Source organism: Emydura macquarii, unplaced genomic scaffold (genome assembly GCF_026122565.2).
Source record: "Emydura macquarii macquarii isolate MOO-44397 ecotype Brisbane River unplaced genomic scaffold, CSIRO-AGI_Emac_v2 contig_480, whole genome shotgun sequence".
Taxonomy (NCBI): Eukaryota; Metazoa; Chordata; order Testudines; family Chelidae; genus Emydura; species Emydura macquarii.
In genome coordinates this window covers 9,391,031-9,412,959 of record NW_027130617.1, presented here as the reverse complement: position 1 = coordinate 9,412,959, position 21,929 = coordinate 9,391,031, and the positions used below count along the sequence as shown (strand labels likewise).

The window sequence follows — 21,929 nt, the reverse complement described above, 5'->3', positions numbered from 1 at the left end:
TTGGATACTTTTGTTTACATTTATTTTCAGCCATATAATTTAACACTTTGCAGTTGAAAGGTCTAGAGAGCTTGTGAATGGGGTTCCCCATGCTCTCCAGGAAAACCCTGGCTGGTAAGCCCCCTTGGTGAATTGAGCAGCACACAGGTCCACCAAGGTACCTTCACCAAGTGCATTTATAGTCTGTGTCCTTTTTAAGCTCCAGCTACAATACAACCATATAGTGGAAGTTATGAGGAGCCTCCCTGAATTAGCCTTTTATACTGCCTGCTTTCCTTCCTGGGCTCTCCAGCTGGTGAGCTAATTACCTCCTTAACTCATCAAGCTATTAGCAAATTTAAGTGCTCCCTCCATCTTCACCACACTCAGTGCCTTGGGTGTTCTAGGTTGGTGGTTCTCAACCGGGCGCCCCACAGGTCAGAAACCCTAAGCCTCAGCACCCTACAGGGCTAAAGCTGGGAGCTCTGAGCCCCATCCCACCGTGTGGCAGAAGCCCTTTCACCCCATAGGGCTAAAGCCAGAAGCCCCATGAGACAGAAGACCCCAGCCCCCTGGTCTGACAGCTGAAGCATGGAGCTCTGTGCCCTGCCCTCCCCCACTCCCTGCTAAAGCCAGGAGCCTGGTGTCCTGTGGGGCTAAAGCTCCAAGCCCCCCCAGTCTGGCAGCTGAAGCCTGGAGCTTCTCCCCCACACCCACAGGGCAGAAGCCCCAAGCTTTCCTCCAGCCCCACAACTCCTCTGCATCCAGGAACTGAAGCCTGAAGCCCCCCCCTCCCCTGGAATTTTTATAGCATGTTGGTGGAGGCCTCAGAAAGAAAAAGGTTGAAAACCCCTCTTCTAGGGGACCAGGGTGCTAGCTTCCACAGAGCCCAATTTGAAGCAGTTCACAGCACCCTGTCACAGGGGTACAGAGCTATGTTTTCTTGCATGCACTGGACAGAGTTTGGCCTAAGGAAAGTTCTCCTGCTCACAGCTAGAATCTCAGGAACCCTATCTACACTGATATCAGATCATCAACAAGGTGAAATGCTCATGATGCTCTTTTTATTGTTTTTTCCCCCTCATTTTATTTACTTCTAAAGGGTTAATTTTGTTGCTTGTCTCTTATCAGCACCACTTCCTTCTATAACAGGCTTGTGTCAAAGATTATCAAATAAGAAGAGCTGAGGTAATTAATGGAAAATCTTAAGTGTGCTTCAACTCCCTGATCTCAAGGAAAGCAAACTAATACTTTGTGACTCTTGCCAAATACACTTGTTAAGTGCAAACTGCAGTGGTGGGGGAGGTTTGAACCACAGCTAGATGCTACAGGAACCTCTGAACTGAACTTCAGGACTTTACAGGGTTATCATTCTGCGCAATTTACAAATACTACTTTCCACCTATAGCATCTTTTATCCAAGAAGCTGGGAGAGCTTTACAAACATTAATATGTTTATCCTCACAAGGTAAGGTACAGCAGGTTATAAATAAGCACAACGAAGGAAGTTAAGGAGACACAAAATTAAAGATGCAAAACCAAAAAGAGGGTTAAAAATGTTTTAAAAGTTTAAAAACTACATTAAAAGAAAATTAATGACTAACAGCTATTGAGAGGTGTCCTTCTTTGTGCTGCAAGATGAAAGATGAGGTCAAACCAATTCTAGAAATCATTTTTATCATCTGACATGGCACAATCATAAGGTTGTGTGTGTGTGTTTCTTTTAAATAGCCATTTAGAATCCACAGGGTTTTCCCCACTGGGGAATTTTTATTTGAAGGCAGGTCAAATTCTAGGTCTAAACTGCTTGACAGCTCATTAAAATGTGGGAGGAGAAGGAAAGAGGAAGAGGTGGGATTATTCTGCCCTCCTATCTCACAAATTTGTTCCCCCATGCTATCTTCCCCAGCTCCAAAATCTTAATGATTAACAAACATCTCAGCTACTGATAAAAATATGGGACCTTCCCCTGCTGGAAAGGTTATAAGTGTCAGAAAGATTAGCCCTTAGGCTATTATCTTGTCACAGCATGACTTCCTGTTACCAAGCACACTGGTGAATGAGCAACACAGAACCTGGTCTTCCTCCCTGTCATATTCATAGATTCTAAAGCCAGAAGGAACCCTGTTACCGTAGAGTCTCACCCTCTGTATAACATAAGCCATAGAACGTTCCCAAAATAATTCGTGTTTGAATTACACCATCTCTTTTTTTAAAAAATCGACTCTTGATTTAAAAATTTCCAGTATTGGAGAATCTATCACAACCATTGGTAAATTGTTCCACTGATTAACAGCTATTTAAAAATTTAAGCCTTTTTTCCACTCTGAATTTGTTTAATTTAAACTTCTAGCCATTGAATCATGTTATACCTTTCTCTGCTAGGCTGGAGAGCCCATTATCAAATATTTGTTCCCTATCTACGTACTTATAAACTGTAATCAAGTTACCCCTTAACCTTCTCTTAGTTAAGCTAAATAGAATGAGCTCCTTGTGTCTATCACTATAAGGCATGTTTTCTAATCCTTTAGTCATTCTCTTGGCTCTTCTCTGAACCCTCTCCAATTTATCAACATCCTTCTTGAATTGTAGACACTGGGACTGGACATTGCAGCAGCATTGATTATACTACTGCCAAATACAGAGATCTCTGCTCCTCTCTGCTCCTGCTTGAGATTCCCGTTTATGCATTCCAGGATTGCATTAGCCCTTTTGCCCACACCGTCACACAGGCAGCTCACGTTCAGCTCATTATCCATCATGATCCCCAAGTCTTTTTTCAGAGGCATTGCTTCCCAGGACAGAGTCCCCATTGTGTAAAAATGGCCTACATTCTTTGTTCCTAGATGAATACCTTTAATATACAAGTATTAAAATGCATATTACTTGTGCCCGGCTTACTGAGTGATCCAAATCACTCTATCAGTGACCTCCCCTCTTCATTACCTACCCTTTTCCCAATTTTTGGTGTCATCTGCAAACTTTATCAGTAATGATTTTATGTCTTCTTCCATGCCATTAATAAAAATATTAAATAGTGCAGGTCCAAGAACTGATCCCTTCATGACCCACTAGAAACCACACCTGCTCGATGATGATTCCCCATAATACTGCCATGACCCTGAGCAGATCAGCAATGACTATAGGGCTACAAACACCAAGAATCAGACTCTCAGAATGTGAGGGCAATACTTGTAAATGTGTACTCAAAAATACAGCCCAACCTGTTCAAATGTTAGCATATAACAAAGCTGCCTCGCCCTAATTATTGTGGACCAAATCCAGACATGACTCTAGCTTTTTAGACCAGAGATGAATTAGTAGCTGTATTTGTAAAGAGGAAAAGTGCCAAACTGCAAGGCCTAAAGTGTCAGATTGGCCAGGGGTGGGGTGAGATCTTTTTAAGATATGACCCATTTCTTTCCTTTACTTCCCCAAAGGCCCCACATCACAGTGAGAAACGTGGGCTCATTTAACCAATGTAATTCAAACATTAAAAGCACTTTAAATAAATAGTTACACTGTGAATATTCTCTATTTAGTAATAGAGACCTCTGAATATCAGAATATAATCTGCTCAAAAAGAAACAGCCCTTGGTAGCCAAGATGATTACTCAGTATACTCTATTTTCTGTGTGTTTGTTTCACAAAGTGTAATTAGGTGCTTTCTCCTCGCCACCCCCAATCTGAAAAGTTTGACTGCAATACTATTCAATTGCATAGGATTAGAAACTGAAAATAAATTAATAATTGGCAATGCCTGATTATGTACACTATAAAATATTCGGGAAGGATTTGGACATTATGAAGTGAAACTGTACCTTCACATATTCCACAGTTGGATCCAGGATATTCTGATCTCTACAAAGGAAAAACATAGTAGTGAATCAAATGTTTTCTTATGCCAAAAGGATGCTTTCAAGAGCAATAAGTTAAAACAGTTGTTATTAAACTCTAACCTAGAAAAATCAACATTTTGTTGCTCTGCTGCCTTACGCTCTCTATACACTAACCAATATATACAGCCTGAACATCATTACTGAATTCTCTATTAATTCATCTGAAAACTCATTACACAGTTTTGAACAAAGAAAATCTTGAGAACAGCATTTCAATAGATGGCTAAATATAGCTACACATTCATCCTTTGTAATCCTAAATGCTTTCTAAAATTCTTGAACATTATGCAAGTGAAAGGCGTTAGAATGAGGAAGACAGCTTTCTTCATTGAAAAAAATGAAAGCAAATCTGAATGCTTTAAATGCCTTGGAAGACATGTTTTCCCCAAACTTGAACGAACCCACTGAACGATTTCCATTTGTTAAATTTGTGGTCATATTAAAGTAATGAATATAAATCATATTAAAGTAATGAAAAGGCAGTTTTCTAAGCGCTTATAAATTCAAATGTAGAAAACAGAGCCGGTTTTCTAACTGATGTTAGTCATAAAAGTTGTCTAGAGAAGACACGGATAATGCAAGAAAGTGGAAAGTGAAAATACAGCATCTTTCAGTTTTATTATAGATGAAGCTCTGCTGCATAAGGAAGGAATGCAAGTTAAACTTTGAAGAAACCAATTTGGTTTTTTCAAGTTCTGTTACAAACATAACTAAGCCACAATATATTCACTATTGTAATTACTTGACATAAAAAATAGAACATTAAATCAACGGGGCTCTATTTCTTTTTTTAAAAGTTTCTTCTTGCTATTTTCCCATCTGCACAGATGGCAAATATTCCCAAAGGTGTAGAAACCTAGAAGATGGTCCACTCAACACAATTATAGCTCTTTCTACAAAATGCAATAAATAAAAAAAAACCCAAGTATTTACAAATTTTTTGGAAGAGGACTGGCTTACAAAACCTACAATTTGTGTTTACATTGTTTCTATAGTCCCTTTAAAAAAAAAAACAAACTCGTAACTCACACACACACAAAAACAGACATACTTATAAGGGAATAATGGGTTTAGTGTGACAATCATGAAAAGGTAAATTTGTATACAGCTATTACTGACCATATATATTTAGAAACAATATCTTGCACAGTGGGGGATTGTTATGCTATAGTGCTTGTAAGTAATGTAATACGCAACTTCAAAATGCGCAGTTGAGTTTCTCTGGAATCAGTTTTAACTGGAATTCTTGATCTCCAACTTCTTTGTGTTGTCTGAATGTAGCTTTAAATAAATTCAATAAACTAAGCTTTTATATATATATAAAATATATATTTATTTTGCCTGTCTGGGCTCTTAATTTTTAATCCAAAACACAATAATTGGGGAAATAACTCCCCTCTCCAAAGACATTTCTACAATGGGGAAAACTTAGCTGCCAGGCTGCTATTGTTTGTTATCCAATCATTCACAAAGGCCCAAATCCCATTCCCAGTGAAGTTCATGAGAGTTTTGCTGCTGAGTTCAGTGGGAATAGGATTTGGCCCAATGTAAAAAGCTGCTTTTTAAAAGTGGTTTGCAAAGAAAACCATATAGGTTTGTGCCCTTATTTCTTTTATATGATGAATAAAGAAGGCCTGAAAGATGAATTTATTTGCTTGTTTTTCTACTTGATTTTCACATTAGAAACTAGGGATGGAATTTTCAAAACACTATGTAGTGGCCCAACTCTACTCCCATTAAATGCTAAATGTTTTTGAAAATCCTACAGTTGGGTCTTGTCCATCCTGTTTTTCCTGGAAGATGCTAGTTCTTCAGTTGTCCATAGCATTGTTGTGATGCCCAAAACACGGAGAGAGTGAAAACTGAGCATTAAAATTAACCACTAATGTATTAGATGGCTTCTGAAATAGTAATGTACATGTTTCATCCTGGTCTATGCTTACAGTTACATCAGCTTCAGTACTAGCTCAGCTGTACCTATTGTCAAGAATGAATGCTTTTCCTAGTGCAGATAAGATTATAGAGTTTTTTAGGCTAAACAGGGCCTAGATATTTAATGTATAAAAAGCAGAAAAGAACCAAACCCATCCAGGTCTTTATCCATTATAAAGAAACAAGAACAACCCACATTTTTCTCCTATACAAGTCACCCACACAGTAATAATACTTTTAAAGTTCATAACACCATCCATCAGAAGTATTCAAAGCCCTTTGCAAATATGGATTAATTTTACAATAGCCCTATGAGATAGAGTGGGAGGTATTATTTCTCCACTTTACAGATTGAGGAAATGACACAGACAGCTAAAGCAATTTTCCCTAGGTAACACACCAAACTGGCCATGAGCAGAGCCCAGATCTGCTGAATCCCAGAGCTATGTTAACCCCAACATGTTCTTCTCTGTGAGATATGCACAAAAAAAACCAAAAAAACAAACCCCCAAAAAACAATCCATAAGACCCAAGATCACCAATATAAGTGTGAAAAAATAAGCACACAGTCTGATTTTATTTTAAGCAGATTGGGTTACCATCAGGAAAGAGGTATTTTGATATTTTCAAATGACTGCAGGTTGGATGGCAGGTGCTGCAGTTCCAGCCATCTCTAAATGAACTGCAGCTGACAATTTGTTTCAATACAATATAATATTAAGTTCTCTGTCTTTCATGAGATGTTATTACATTTCAAGTAAAGCTAATGTTTATTTTTTTATTGAGCTTGAGTTTAGACTTTAGAGAGCTCTTGATGGTCTCTGTTTACTCACAGTATGTTTGCATTAGAGAGCAATGCTTGACTGGTACAGTATGTAAATTGTGGGTCCACAAATTAGTTTACATTTGGCTTCCTAATGACTAGATAAAAGCTTTATTTCCATGTACTGTTTTTAGCCCTGCAGCATGAGCACCACAAGCCTGAGTCAGTTGAACCAGGCTCTGAGACATGCTTCTGTGGGTTTTGTTTTTCTTTAGCTGTGTAAACATACTGTTAGGTGCCTAACAATAGGATTCACAAACCCCAGCAAGCTGAACAGGGAGCTGCATAAGGCAACCAGGGCAAAGTGCTGAGAAGAGGGAAGTGGCATAAGCCCCATTCCTCAGAGGGAGTTTGGGTTCCAACAGGAAGTGCCTCCCTACGCTTGGGATGCATGGCCATGAATCTTTGCCAACTGCTAAGAATGCCACTATGGAGTGCTTGTGTCTATGCACTTGCTGTGTATCATGGGTAGATATACCAGTGTTCAGTGCACTGTCTTTGGACAGTGGATGGCAGCCATTAACACATTTCAGCGTAACAATGCCTTCCAATATAGTTTAGAACTGTTGACACAGTGAATAACTTATCTCCCAGACAAAATGAAGAAATAACAATGGGGGACAATGATGTAGGGGGAGGGGGAGGACATGGGGGGAAGGGGACACAGAATGCCTGATGGGGTTGGAAGGAGAGAATAATAGACTAGAGTATGGAGGGAGGGGGACATGGGAGGTACGCAGAGCACCTGGCATGGAAAGCGGAGGACATGGGAAATACACAGAGCCATGGGATATTATGGAAGGGAGAATGGGGGCAGGGGAGGACAGACACAGAGCTACTGCTATGACAGGGGGGACAGAATGGGTGGCACACAGAGCTCCTAGCATGAGGGATAGGTTCAGGTGGTTGCCGGGAGTCTGTGAAATAGAGGGGGATGGCACACAGGAAGCTTGTATGCATGTGTGAGAGTGGAGGGTGGGGGAGGAGAGAATAGAAGAATGCAATGTTTGTAATAAACTCAGCCTACAGAAGCAACAGTGTCTCTCACACACACAGGCGTGATATACTAACTTTGGTGGCTGTGCGCCGATGTAACTTGCATCAACCATAGTTTGTTGCATGGACATGCCCCCCCACCCAGAGATTAAAAAAATATTAAATAAAAATACCTATTTCCAATCAGTGTTTTTTAAGGAAAATATTTCTATTTGTTTTGTAAACTTCAGGCCCAAACTGATTGACAATTAACATTAAAGCTCTAGTCATGCAATGGACTCCACAGGAAGGTCCTTGTGTCCATGCAGAGTCCCACTAAAGTCCGTCTGTGCACAAAAAGTGCACTATCAGGCTCTAAGGTTAACAAACTGCTGATTATTATGATATGTGAAATGTAACATATTTCCATATATGGAAAATGCAGTATGATTGTGGCATAGGAGGCTCTAACTGGCTTTCTAGTTACACTTTACACAATTAAGCAAGCACTGACATTTCAAGGAGAAAAAAAACTGCTCCACCTGCTTTGTGGGCAGCACTGATGCACAGAAAAAGACTCGTGTCCTGCTGCAAAATAATACACTAGCATCAATGGGATATTGTTTTGAAAATAGGTTTAGAGGAATGTTTGAGTGAAATAATTCCATCATACTTTTCCTTTTTACAATGGGAGAAAAAAACATTGAAAGTGTTGCAAGAAAAGGGAGTACTCGTCTCTTTTGTACAATCTCCTTTCAGTTCATTTCTCTAGAGGTGATTGAAATTTGCTGTCTGATTCTAGATATGTGAAAAAAGTACCTGTGCAGATATCTTATCAGAAAATAAATGGATGACTGCTTTAGAGAAATAGGAAAACACTTCCAAGCTTTTATTAAAGAGCATCCAGGTTTACATGTCACTTATGGAACAAACAGATATTTCGTTGCCCTAGACTGTATTTCCTTCCAGCCTATTCCTAGTTAAAGGAAACTGTCAACTCAACACCTAGTAAGTTGGGGAAAAAATAAAGTAAATGTAGTTTCAGGTATTACACCAGTTTGTAGTTTTGCAAACACATTTTCCTATTTTGAAAAAAAGAACCAACTAGGGGAAACAGATGGAGGTCTTGATCCTGCAAACATGTGAGTAGTCCCACTGAGTTCAATGGGCATGGCAAACACCACTATAAATTAATGCTTTATTCACTTCTCTCCATGGAATAGGAGAAACAAGACAGATATGCAAAAATGTAAGTTTTAATGGAGAAACTAAAATTGTGGAATATTGTCTAATTTTAATTGTGCTTTAATTTTCAAAATGCACCCAACCATATGCTTGAAGTGCACATACAGTAAAAGCAATTAAAATACTACAAAATAAAGCATTATGCCACTAGCCCATCAGGACTCTCTATAATCAGAATTATCAATTGATATCCCTTCCATACACTTAACCCACCTCCTTCTTAAAAGCCTGCGAGAACAGCAGCTTGTGAAAACATCCTGTCAAAGATCAGCAGGCCCGTGCTCTGTTGAACTGAGACTGAAACGAGTCCCAGAGTCAAGTGTCCCTAAGAAAACCCTAAGGCTTCATTTCACTTCCCCTTAAACCAGGGGACTGTTAGCTGAAGTGGATCTCAGATACTGTGGTATCTATCACCACAAGGACAGAGGAGATCTTTCAGATACTCAGGACCCAAACTATCCAGGGCTTTATAACTCAAAATCAACACATTGATTGATTGCTCCCAGAAATATTGTTCCTTCATAAGTCCCAAGGCCTCTATCATGCAAAGTATTACGCAAGTGCTTCTTTTTAGGCACTTCTTCAGGTGGCACTTATAATGAAGTCAGAGAGCCACTCACAATGTGTAAGGTTAAGCATAATAAGGGTAAAATAATATTAACAGTTTTGTTATTTTAAGAGACTTTGATAGAGTGCACAAACCTCACCTAAACATGGGGGATGAGAGGGCCAATAATGACAAAAAGGTACAGCATGTTCTTAATGATCAGAAAAATTATCTGCTCGAGAATAGCAGCCTGTGATAGCAATGGACAGTTCAATGCCAGATGATAGCACTTAATCTGAAACTACAGGGAAAACGCTTGTTGAAAAAGATGGCTTGAGTGGTTGTCAGCTGGCCAAAAGATTGAAAATTTGGTTAAATATAAACCAGCTGGATACCCCAAGAAAGTCAATCATTGCAACCAGAAAAGACTTCCCAAATTCAAGATGAGAGAAAGATGTCCATATTTATAGCTTCTAATGGCTAATTTGAAAATTGCCAATTATAAGTGGTTATATTTAATATAATCAGGAATGCAAGGCCCTGTATACACTACAGCTGCACCCACATTGAGACAACCTGGCTGCCCACCATTACCGTTAAAAACACAGTCCAGTCCTACAGCATAGACAGATTGAATCTGCATTTTTAACTGTGTCCCTGGAACCATGCCAAAGCCTTGGATACAAAATCAACTCACATCCAAGGTTTTGGCATTGTTCAGGGAAACAGTTAAAGGTCCCATCCACACAACTAAGTGGAAGTATGTTGTAATGGAGTCAATAGACAAAAGCATAATAGTCAGGTCTCTTGACAAAGTAGTATTTTCAACATAAACAGGGCTTTTAAGGGGCTTCCTCTTAAGGATCGAAACATAGCCAGAAGGACAGAAGTGAAGATTACAGGTTATACTATTACAATTCCGTGTTCTCAAAAACAATGAACAGACAGTCTAGTGAAAACCTGACCTTTATATGTGAAAAATATTCAAGTTGTATACAGCCAGCAGAAGCTAAAAAAAAGTAATGCCATAAAAATGAAAGAAAAAGGTAAGATAGGAAACAAAATCCCTCAGCAACTGCTGCACAACAGAGCATTCAGGACATCTTATGTAGTTTATAGAAACAGGCAAAGTGTTTGGAATCCAAACCATTTCCAGTACTAAAGTCCAACTTGTTTACCAGACTGACCCTGCTTTTAAAATGCCATTATAGCCAAGGAATGGAATTTGAACTGAAAACTGCCTTCGCAACTGTAAATGCAGAAGAAATTAATATTGAAATGAGCCCAGCTAGTAAAAGCATGAACATCCTGTATAATTGGAAATATTCCCTGTAAATTAATTTTCACATTGTTTGTAGAGGTTTTAATTAGCATAAATTAATGTACTGTTTTTCTTACTAGCAGCTGGTAAGCGTCAGCACTTCCTAGGAAAGGTCTGACTAAAGCACAAAAACCATTTAATGCAAATATGTGACCAGCCTCTTATGTGCTAAAATATTACAAGGTGCTCAAACAAAAAACAGGTCCATTATATTTATGTATGTTTTTAGGATTGGGTGAAAGCAGCTCGTCTTTCATGCCACCAAATGCTAAGCTCCACATGACACACTTGTTATTTATCCTTTGTAAAGAAAGTCTGGTGGGAATTCAGCCCATATAAAATATTAATATGCATGTATTAACAGGCCATGGTCACAAGTTACTTACTTCTTCATGCTAAATCTTGCCTGGTTTAGAGTTTGCTACAATCTTGACATTTGGGTCAGGTTCTTTGAAAGGATCATGAAGCTTCTATACAAATCTGGGTTCAATTTCAGGTCCCTTGCCCATTTATGATTTCATATCAAAAGAATGTGAAATCCTGTATGACAGTTTTGCTGTGAAACCCATCGGTTTCAAATAAAGTTCATGCTGAATTTTTCTATTGATCTTAGGTATTTCTAAGTTCCCATCACTTTACTTGAGTGTCAAACATTTTGGCGTTTGTTCAATCTGAAACAAATAAAAAAACTCAGGGAATTCACTCAAAACAAATTGAAACAAAAGAAAATGTTGGCATGAACCGCTGTAGACTAACACTGCAGCAATTCACATAACTAACAGGAAACTTTGATGGTTGCATGCAGAAAGCCATCAATTCTGGAAAAAATAATCCATGTACTTGCTTAGAATGGGACGGACTGAGTTGAAATGACATTTTCAGCACTCTACTTGGCTATTAAAATTTTAACTCATTACTGAAATTGGAATTGAGCATCTGTTCTTCACATTATGACCACAGAGACACTTGATTCATATTTTCTTTAAGTGCCCTTATTTTCAAGATAGTTATAAGAATGTACAGAAAAATTGAGTAGTACAGGTTCACCATACACCTCTCAATATAAAAAGGGTAATTTATTCCATTATTTCCCAGTGATTCTCCCTTCTGAAACACCAGTGAGAGGATGGCTTCAGAACTGGAAAAGTTGGTGTTCCTTTCCGAGTCTGACTCTTTGCAAAATCAAGTTCACATCAGTTATGCCTTCTTGGATGATCTTCAGAAATTCCCTGTGCCTCTCCAATGAAAGCACAGCTGAGAATGCACACATCTTAGCCCTTACATTGAAATCATATTTGTCTATAAGGGCCTGGCAGTTGCTGTGTGGGTGCTATGACAGCAAACAAACTTCTTTCCTAATGAGCCTCTCTCCTCAGCTTAGGATCCAGGACAGTGAACTATGCAGATGTCCTTGACAGTTGCCTTCACCATCAGCTTTCCATGGAGTGGGTGAGACTACTAACAGGCAACATTCTTATGCACAATGATAAAAACTAGTTTGCATTATTTTTAGGTGTAGTATATTTATGAAGGATGTCTTGCTGTGACAAAGAGTAAGAGTGAAATTGCATGTCCTCCAGCACTGGAAGACTAGCTTCTAACTTCATTGGCCCAGTCAATGGGAATCATAAGAGTCAAAAAGGAGATGATCTCAGTTATTTTGCTTCTTTTGCTGGTCCAACAGTGCCCACCATTTGTACCGTTAGGAGCATCGTATATGATCTATCTTCTCTCAGACTTTTGCTTGACTAGGGGGTTTTGGTTGGTTGGTTGCTTTTATGGTAAATCTATTCTTTCAAAAGATTTTGTAGATTTTTAAAAAAAAAACTTGAACATGTGGCTTCAGTTTTTAGTCATTAGGCACATTTGTTACATTAAAAAAATAAATATAAAGCTTTGAAGTAACGTGCTTTTTAGTATCTGTATAAACTCTACATCTGTGCAGATATTTGGTTTGGCATTGCTTATGAAAAGCAGAAGAACCCCTAAAGTTTTCAACAGGAAATTTCTGACTTCTCTAGAAAAATGTTCATGGCCCTTCACGTCCATTCCTTATAGTACCAGAGCAGCCAAAGTAAGTACTTCCCATTACTATTCTATCCAGTGATGGAAATACACTGTTCACCAAAAGGTGAAGGGGGAAAGAATCTGGGCTGATGTCCAGTCATGCAGAAGAACAGACATTCACAAAAATCCAACTATAAACTAAAGAAAAGAATGTAGAAAGTGGTGGGTTTTCTGAAGTCAGCCAAAGAAAGCAACCCAGAATGACAGTCTCCTTACAAGGAAATACTTTTGAGTGATTCTAGTGTTTAAATAAACAATTTAAGATATGAGGTCAAATTAATTAATGAACAATATCCACGTGCCAGGTGTCAAAGTGAAATCCTTTATTTTTATTTACTTAATATTCAAGAAACACTAGAGATGTTCCTACAGAACAAGTTCCCTCTTGATGGTCAGCAGATTTCAAGAGCTCTGTCAAGTGACGTGCACAAAAAAAGGGTATAAGAGCCAACCAATAGATACATGTGATTGAGGGTGAAGATTCCTACAATATCCAATATGATTACAGCCAAGAATTGTTCAATGCCCTCCTCTGGTGTTCCACAAAATTAGATTCAAGCCTTGTCTTCACTAGGTTAGCTACCCCAAGATAAAAATGCACCTTTTTGAGCAGTGAAGACAAGGCACTTTAGCTTTACAGAAGTATAAACTAGTTAAGGTCAGCATGATGCCCCTACCTCACCTAACTGACCTGACTGTAAAACTAAAGTTCTTTGTATTTACTGTATTTTTAGGATAGCTCATGTGTGTTTGTTACCCTGAGGTAAAAAACCCATCCTTTTTAGCAGTGAAGACTAGACCATGGACTCAAGGGACAAACTTCACCAGTATGAGTCAACTGATTAATCTCTTACGTGTCAGACTTTGTGCAATTTCTGATATCGCCCATGCTAACATGGGAGGACAAAAGACACAATATACATCCACCTGACTACAGAAGTAATTTGTTTATGGGATCATATTTTCTTTTCTTTTGGTTCTTCTAATGCACCCTATTACTGTAGATTTCTAGCACATATTTTCTATAAGGGACTGAAGTACTGGGGCACTGAAATTAAAAAAAAAAGTTCCTGGTTCTTTGGTGAAAAGTGCACTGTTGCTATCAGTCTCTCCTTTCCCACAAAAAAACCCTTTCAAGCTGGACATCACTCCAGCTCCTAGCCATTAAGTGGGCCGTACATGCAGGGAGTAAATAATAATTTTCTTTGCATATTGGTGAAACTCCAGAACAGAATAAGCAAAAACATTTAATCATATAATGTACCATGCACTTCTATAACAGCTTCAAACAAAAGATCTCAAAGAACTTTGCAGACTTTAATTAGGCCATTCAACACCCCTGCTTGCTCAGTAAATATTTATCCTCATTTTACAGAAGGGGAACAGACAAAATGAGATTAAGGAGCTGATTTTCAGAGGTATTGAAGATTCATAGTTCCCATTGATTTCATTGGGAGCTAAAAGTAATCAGCTTTGAATATTAGGCATCTTTTATTTAGGTACCAAATATGGCTATAGCTGTCTAACTTTAGGCACTCAGCTTTCAAAATTTTTACTGTATGACCTTTGGCAAGATATTCAGGTAAGTGTATGGCAGAGTCAGGGACACAATGCAGGTCTTCTGACTGCTAGTCCTGTGTTTTAACCTCAAAGATATACTTCTGACTTTGATTAGCCAAATGTAATTGTGAAGGGGGGGCGGGGGAAAGAGGGGGAGAGAGAAGATACTAAACAAGTTTGGATAATTGAGGTTTCAGATAAACCTCAAAGAAAATTTTCAACATAATTGAAAGTATTTTGGGGACTGTGATGCTTTGGGTGTTCCCACAGACCCGTAGGGGGTTGTGTTACTGCCTGCCCTGTAACCCTGGGTGTTTCTGTGCTGTACAGCTTTAACTCAGAGCCCTGCTCATAGCCCAGTGACCTCACCCTGGCTTGCACCAGCTTGGTTACTTGAAGGGTGACACCAACAGCCTCCTCCAATCCCAAGTCTACCCCACAAACCATCTCCTCCTCTGCAGTGCTCAGCCCCTCTCACCATAGCACTCACAAAAGCTTATCAAGTTTGCTGCTCCTGTAAAGAGGCAATACAAGCACCGGTCTCTGTTAGTGTGGCTGAGGATTTTACTCTTCAGTTCAAAGCACTGCATTGAGATGGCTGTATAATAAAACAAGACTAAGTTTATTAACAAAGAACAAATATTTAAGTGATTCCAAGTAGAAGGATTTGAGATAGAAATGGTTACAAACAAAAGGTAAAAAATATACTTCTAAGCCTAAAACCAAACTTAACCAACAAGAACCTTTTGTTCAAAGTAGTTCTCTCACCACAGTTCCTCCAGCATGGGCGGCTAGTTCTTAGGGCATGTCTACACTAAAAACCTAAGTCGACCTATGTTATATTGACTTAGAGTCACCACAGTAATTACTGTGGTGGCTCATGCCCACATTACCCTTCTTCTGAAGGTGGTGCGCTTCCTCACCAGGAGCGCTTCCACTGACTTAAGGGGGCAGTGAGGGTGCAGGGGACCAAGAGCCTGGGCTCTCAGCTCTGCATGCAGCTCCCTGACGGGAGCCCAGGTACTATCTGAGGCTCCCAGCTTCCTGCTCCCCACCAGGAGCACAGATGTTGCCTGAGGCTCCTAGCTGCCCCCTCCCCACAAGCTCTCAGTTCCCTGTGTCCTGCCAGGAGCATGGCAGCAGCCCAGTGGGGAGCCAGGAGCTGAGAGCCTGGGGGAGGGGGAAAGGAAGCAGATATGCTCCCAGCAAGAAGCAGGGAGCCTTGGGGCAGCACCTATGCAACAGCCCAGCTGGGAGCAGGGAGACTCTGCAACAGGGCTCCCAGCGGGAAGCCCGTAGGGCAACCCGGCTCTGGGCAGGGAGCCCTGCTGCGTTCGACTTGGAGGGGGGAGCCCGGGCAGCAGCCTAGTGGGGAATCTGGGGGCAGCCAGGCTCTAGCTGGAGTCTCCCACCCACCCAGCTTTCTTTTCAATTTCACAGATCTAGCATTGAGCTGTGAAATTGACAAGAATGACAGCCAATCACTGATGTAAGTAACCCGCAGTGTCCACAGGGACACTGTGTCACCCTAACTACACCAACATAAGCCCTACACCTCTTGTGGAGATGGAGTTATGATGTCGGTGCAGTATGGCACTTACATTGGTGGGAGCTAGGTTGTAGCCTGTACATTGACATAACTAGGTTGACCTAAGCTGCCTTCTGTCGTCCTAATGCTGTAGTGTAGACCAAGCCTTAGCCAGGATCCAACACAGAACTCAAAGCACTTGGTTTTTGTTTCTTCTGGTGAAGGATATCAAAACGGTTTTTCTCTCTGCTTATAAGCTTCCGTTTTACCTTTGTTTTCAAAGTCAGAAAATCCTTATGGGGACTCAGCTTGTTGTGTCCACCAGGAAGTTGACGCCATGTTAATTTTTGGAGTGTCTCCTGACCCCCCCATCGTGATAGTTAAGTGGCTGTCTCTACCACTTGCTGGTTTGATGGCTTTGTTTACCTTTTTTGTAAATGTACTTCTATTGCCTCACCTCTCTTTGTTCAGTTTACATTGCAGACAGATTCAACCAGGTAGGACCATACTCCTTTGTCTAAGGCAGGGTGATTTAAGCCTTACCTGCCCAAACACATTTTAAGAATACATATCCAGCTCATATTTATAATTTTGTAATATGTCACCTGTGATGCTGTCTGGATTAAGGGAGACAATTTATAATATTATTTAATACCAATATGACAAAATTGCAATGATTCTTACAAGATAGGCCATGTCAGGTACCACTGGAAAGGTTATAATTTGCTAAATATGATAATATTGTTTATGTGTATGTATAATCTTTGTACTGTAAATTATGGATGTGTGTGATATATATCTATCACAACATTTGTGCTGTGTTACACCCCTAGGCAGATTAGTGTCAGCATTAATGACTCATGGAGAGCCATTACCTTTACAATTAGCCCAGGGAGAGAAGCCAGGACAGCATCTATGAGTCATCAGGACATGCAGGGACATGCCTGTGGTCAGGGGGACTGCAAGTGCCTTTCCCTGTCCATGTGCTATAAGCTTGATTTGAAACAAGCCACATGGCAGACCAGAAAATGCAGCTTCATCATCTCCATCTTGTCGTCATTTCTGCTACCTACCTTTGAATCACCTCATCTACAACTGAAGCTATGAAACAAAGGACTGCGACCCATCCAGGTGTTGGATGTACAGCAGAGGAACTGTACAAGCCTGCAAACTCCACAATTCTGCTGAGAATCTGATATACATGGACTTTAAAGTCATTTGTATGTATCTGATTGCTTTGGCCATTTAACATCTCTCTTCGTATTTGTTTTTTTTCTTTATAATAAACCTTTAGTTTTAATTACTAAAGGACTGGTTGGCAGTGTGATATTTTGGGTAAGATCCAAACTTATATTGATCTGTCAATGTGGCTGACCCTTTGGGGATCAGGAGAACATTTGGGTAAAGAGAATAGAGTTTAAATGCCTTATCTCTTTACTGGACCTAGTTGCTGACTGGGGCCAGCGACTGAAATGCAATAAAGGGGGCTGTGTAACTTTTGTTTCAGCTTTTTGATAACCAGTATGGGGAATCAGGAGCAGTGTGTGTGACTGGTTGGTGAATCTAACTGCAGTGTTAGCCACCAGTTTGGGAGAATCTGCTTTCCTTTTTGCAGCCTGCTCTGACTTTGGCATTTTCAGCCTGCCCCAGGCAAGGAAGAGTCACATCACTTGTACATACACAACACAGTAATATTAATGACCGGCACATTAATATTACCAGTTCACATATTATACATTACAGGGACATTTTTTAGATACAGATTATGACACCAGTGAGTTGGGGTAGATATGAGACGAATTTTTGGAAATAACCAATTTATACAAGGGAGAAATATAAATTCATGATCATAGTTCCACAAGATTATTGTACATTCTAGACATCTCATATTTTTCTTCTTCTCTGCTCTTCACTGAATTTTGTTTCTTCCCTGGCAATTCCAACTGACCCCTGAGTATGTTTCATTCTTAACTTTATATTCTTGGAAGAGTGTATGGATATACAAAGTCTCAAAAAAAGTTATTTAAAAAAAAAAATCTATCCCAAAAGCGGAATAATGGAGTTTACACCTTTGACATCCCTGAATCACAATTCAATATCTAGGATCCTCTAGCCTCAGTTCACAGCAACTGTGATGCTAGGCATTAGAGCCCTGTTCTACTGTTGTCTCACCACAGCACTGGAGGAGGACAGGGATTCTCCCTATTTCAATAATGCTTCCAAAGGAAGTTTAAGTGAAAGTAAAGCACTTGTGGTATACTCCACAGTCTCTCTTGGCTGTAGGGCCTGAGGGGTGCCCTTCAACCCCATGGGAGGACAAGTCAGTCCAGTCAGTGTATGCCCCAAGGCCCCAGGAGGTACCTTCTGGTGGTTCCTGTGCAGGGCTGTAGAGGTGGTGGTAAAGCCCTGGAGGATCAGAGCCGCGTCGGTCCTTCCTGGTGGGCCGGGGCTTTCCCTTCTCTGCCTCTCTTGGCCATGGAGAAGCACTATCTCCTAGTCTGGAGGGGGATTCTCTCCTCCTGCCGCCGCAAGCTTTCTGGCAGCTTCCTCCTCTCCTTCTCTGCCCCCCCCCCCCCTTTAGGGGAGGCAGAGTTTAAGTAGACCTGGAGTGGCCCTTAATTGGGTCCAGGTGTCTCTAACTGACCTACAGTAACCTCTGTTCTGCCTGCAGGAAAAAGGACCGTTAGCAGTCTAGGGCTCACGTACCTGCCCTACCGGCATGTACCTTGGTAGCCATTTGGCCTGACTTTACCACACACTATATAAAAAAAGAACAAACTGGTCCCAAAAGAATTTACTGTCAGTGCTGTTCTGGAGTTCTCTTAACTGCTCAGACTGAGCTGCCCTATTGATTGCCTCAGATACACTTGCTAGCAATCCCTACTCTGAGGAACTGATCTCAGGCTCTCATTCACCACAAGATTCTACACAGAAATCAGCAGTACAAGAGGGATCGCTATCTATCTTAGCGAACTCTAGGATGCTCAGTGCCAGTGAGCTTAGACATATACCCTCACTCACATTGAGAAGATCATCACTACACCAGTAGTCCCATTGATTTCAAAATGCTCGACGTGAGTGAGAGCCTCAGAGTGTGATCCTTGATGATTATGGCAAAAGCTCAGCAGGCAAATCATATTTTTGCTCCATGTTTGTGTCTAAATGTTCAATTTTTAGATATTGAACAAGGGTGCAGATTCACAACATGAGAGACCAAGAAGGATGGCAGAATTAATCAATTCTAGCTTTCCTCAAAAAAACCCACAAACCCATGGGACTACGGGCAGAGTATGGTCCCATTCAATGTAAGTAAGGGGAAAAAGAATCTGACCTCAAATGTCTGCCATCATATATATATTTACTTATGGATATCACAGCCCTTTTACATACGTATTCATGGTGCGAGTGGATAATGACTTCATTTCTAACATCACTTAAGTTGCCAGCACTGTAAACATGAGTCAAGAGCTGCTACCATGCATGTCTGCCTATTCTAGCAAGGTGACTGGGAGACCAACCATGGAAATTGGACCCAGATCTCCTACATGGCAGTAGAAAGCCTAACAACCAGCCTAACAACATCCCTTTTATTCAAGTAGCATCATGTTCTCATTCTGGATGAGGCAGAACTGCTTGTCCTTCCCCTCTTGACCCTTTTGTTCTTACTCAGACTGCTGTAATATTCCTAACAGTACACACACACACACACACACACACACACACACACACATATATATATATATATATATATATATAAATGTGGAAGCTCTATTCTCTCAAAGAGAGCAGGTACATCTCTTGTAAACTGTACTTGGACAGTAAATGATTAGGTGAAGGACAAGCTGTGAGAAAGCAACCGTACATATCACCACATTCTTCTTTTCATAACATCTCTGGGTGCTTGCATTCTCTGATCACATAAAAATTAAAAAGAGTTCAGTAAGTTCACAAGCCAGCCCAAACAAGCAGGAAGCAATTACATCTCATTGACCATTGATATGGAGAGGAACATTATGTACTCTGTAGCCATTTACCCAGACTGATTTGTTGGAGGGTAGAAGGAAAAAAAACTGCTCTTGAACAACCTTTCAGCTTGTTCTCAAGCATTATTAACAATATAGATTCAGTTAATTGCACCATTAAAGGAGAAGGCTGATCTGATCTGCCATAAGAACAGAGATCATACACTTTCCCTCCCTTCATCAAAGGTTGTGTGACGAAATGTGATTAGTAAATACATTTTTACAGTACAGCTATAAATCCCAGTGCAGAAGTTCCATTTGGCTCCTTTTCTCAACCATGCCGATTCTGACACCCAAGCAGCAAAATGGTATCTCATATTCTTTGTTAATCCTTATTAATCCACTGGGTTATACTGAAGTTTCCTGATTCTGGCATCCACCTGAGACAATCTTGCCATTCTTATGGGATTGTCAATACTACTTTGCCTATGCTCAGTGACTGTGTTTTTAAAACTTTGCACCCTAGTTGTTGTTGTTCTCAATCAGCGACTAAATAACAGTAATAATAATAAATAATAGTGGCCCTATTGAAGTCAGTGGGAAATCAGAACATTTAGGAACTGATACAGTGCTTCCTGAAGTCAATAGAATGACTTTTTGATACAGGTTCTTATATGTCCCTCATTACTGTAAGTAACTGAGCCTTCCAGTAGTGCTCCCAATTACTTCAACTGGAACTGGATCAAGCTGTTACTTCAGTGTCTAGCGTTTAGGCACTGATGTTTGAAAATTTTGGCCAGAATACTTTTATCTTTACTAGGACAGCTAATTGGACATGCCCCACCACCACCACACACACACGAGGGGTGGGAGGAGGGGGAATGTTTCCGAATCTACATGAACAAAGTAACAAAAATTATTAAAATTTAGAATATTTAAAACAAACAAACAATCAAAACACCACCAAAGACTTTTTTTCATTTTAATCTATGGAATGAAATGCAAAAGTCTCCCCTATATTGGCAAAATGCATCAGATTTCATTTTTGCATAATAATAGAAGATGACCCGAAACTTGGCTTGTGACACATGGCCATCTCACCAACAGCTGGCTCAAGCTGGACACCAGCTCAAGGTCATGTCCATGTTGGCTCAGCCATACCCTCATAGCCTTATAAATAGGGGACAGGAGTTCTAGAAGAATACAGTACAGATTTTACGAAAAACATATGTGGGTTAAATTTAAGAAGATACCTGAAGTAGAGTTTCTCACTCTTCCTGTCTTGCAAGGGATACTCGTCTATGATATCTTGAATCAAAGGTGACTGCTGCCTGTGTGTTCTGGAGAATGGCAGGGTTCCCATATGGCTAAACATATCACAAGATCTAATAGGAATGGTCCCTTTTTTCTTCCTTGGGAGAGTGCCATGGATAGAAACATCTTGATAGGAGTCTAAGTGATGCTCAACCAGAGGTGGTTTGCTGCTCAAAAGATCCATAGAAGAAGCCAGTGAGAAATGATGGTTCACCTGCATGTTTCTGGGGACACCTGCAAATTTTCCAGCAGCTATCATTCTCAGCTCTGAAAAACAAAAATTGTCCACAGATCCATCAATCACAAGTGTTGCCATTTTAAAATGAAATTAAACAACATTTGTTAGCATTTGTCTCCATTAATATTGCACTTCTTGGATTAGAAGGCAGACAATATATGATTTTAAAATATATCCTAAATTATGAGCTAATCCCAGAGGTCCCAATCTTGCAGATTATTTCTTGCAGATTATTATACATGTGCATAATTTTACACATGTGAATAGCCCACTGAAATAACTGACATAAGCATATATGCACGCATTTGCAGGATCTAGGCCACAATCTTCTATTATCTACTAGGTTTATCTTTTTGTGTGTTGTTTTAACATGAGTTCTTAGGAATCGTTCAATTTGAAAGGTCAAACATCAGTTTGAAATCATTAACTGAAACTAAATTGTCAGGAAAAAAACAAAAAATAAACAACAACAATATACAGACCATGGCTCATCTTAAAAGATTGCACATCTGAACTCAGTAGTGGGCATTACATACTTG

The 21,929-nt window shown here is 40.0% G+C and overlaps 1 protein-coding gene across 5 annotated transcripts in view; it reads right to left on the bottom strand.

Annotated features, from left to right (window-relative positions):
- The window catches only part of BCAR3 (BCAR3 adaptor protein, NSP family member), a 164,921-nt gene that overhangs the window by 54,689 nt on the left and 88,303 nt on the right, over nucleotides 1–21,929 (bottom strand). For all 5 annotated transcript variants that reach the window (XM_067538442.1, XM_067538443.1, XM_067538446.1 and 2 more), the window contains 2 exons: nucleotides 21,092–21,419; nucleotides 3,801–3,840 (listed from right to left, as the gene is read on the bottom strand). In XM_067538442.1, coding sequence (XP_067394543.1) covers nucleotides 3,801–3,840; nucleotides 21,092–21,419 — 368 coding nt within the window. The remainder of the gene's footprint in view (nucleotides 1–3,800; nucleotides 3,841–21,091; nucleotides 21,420–21,929) is intronic.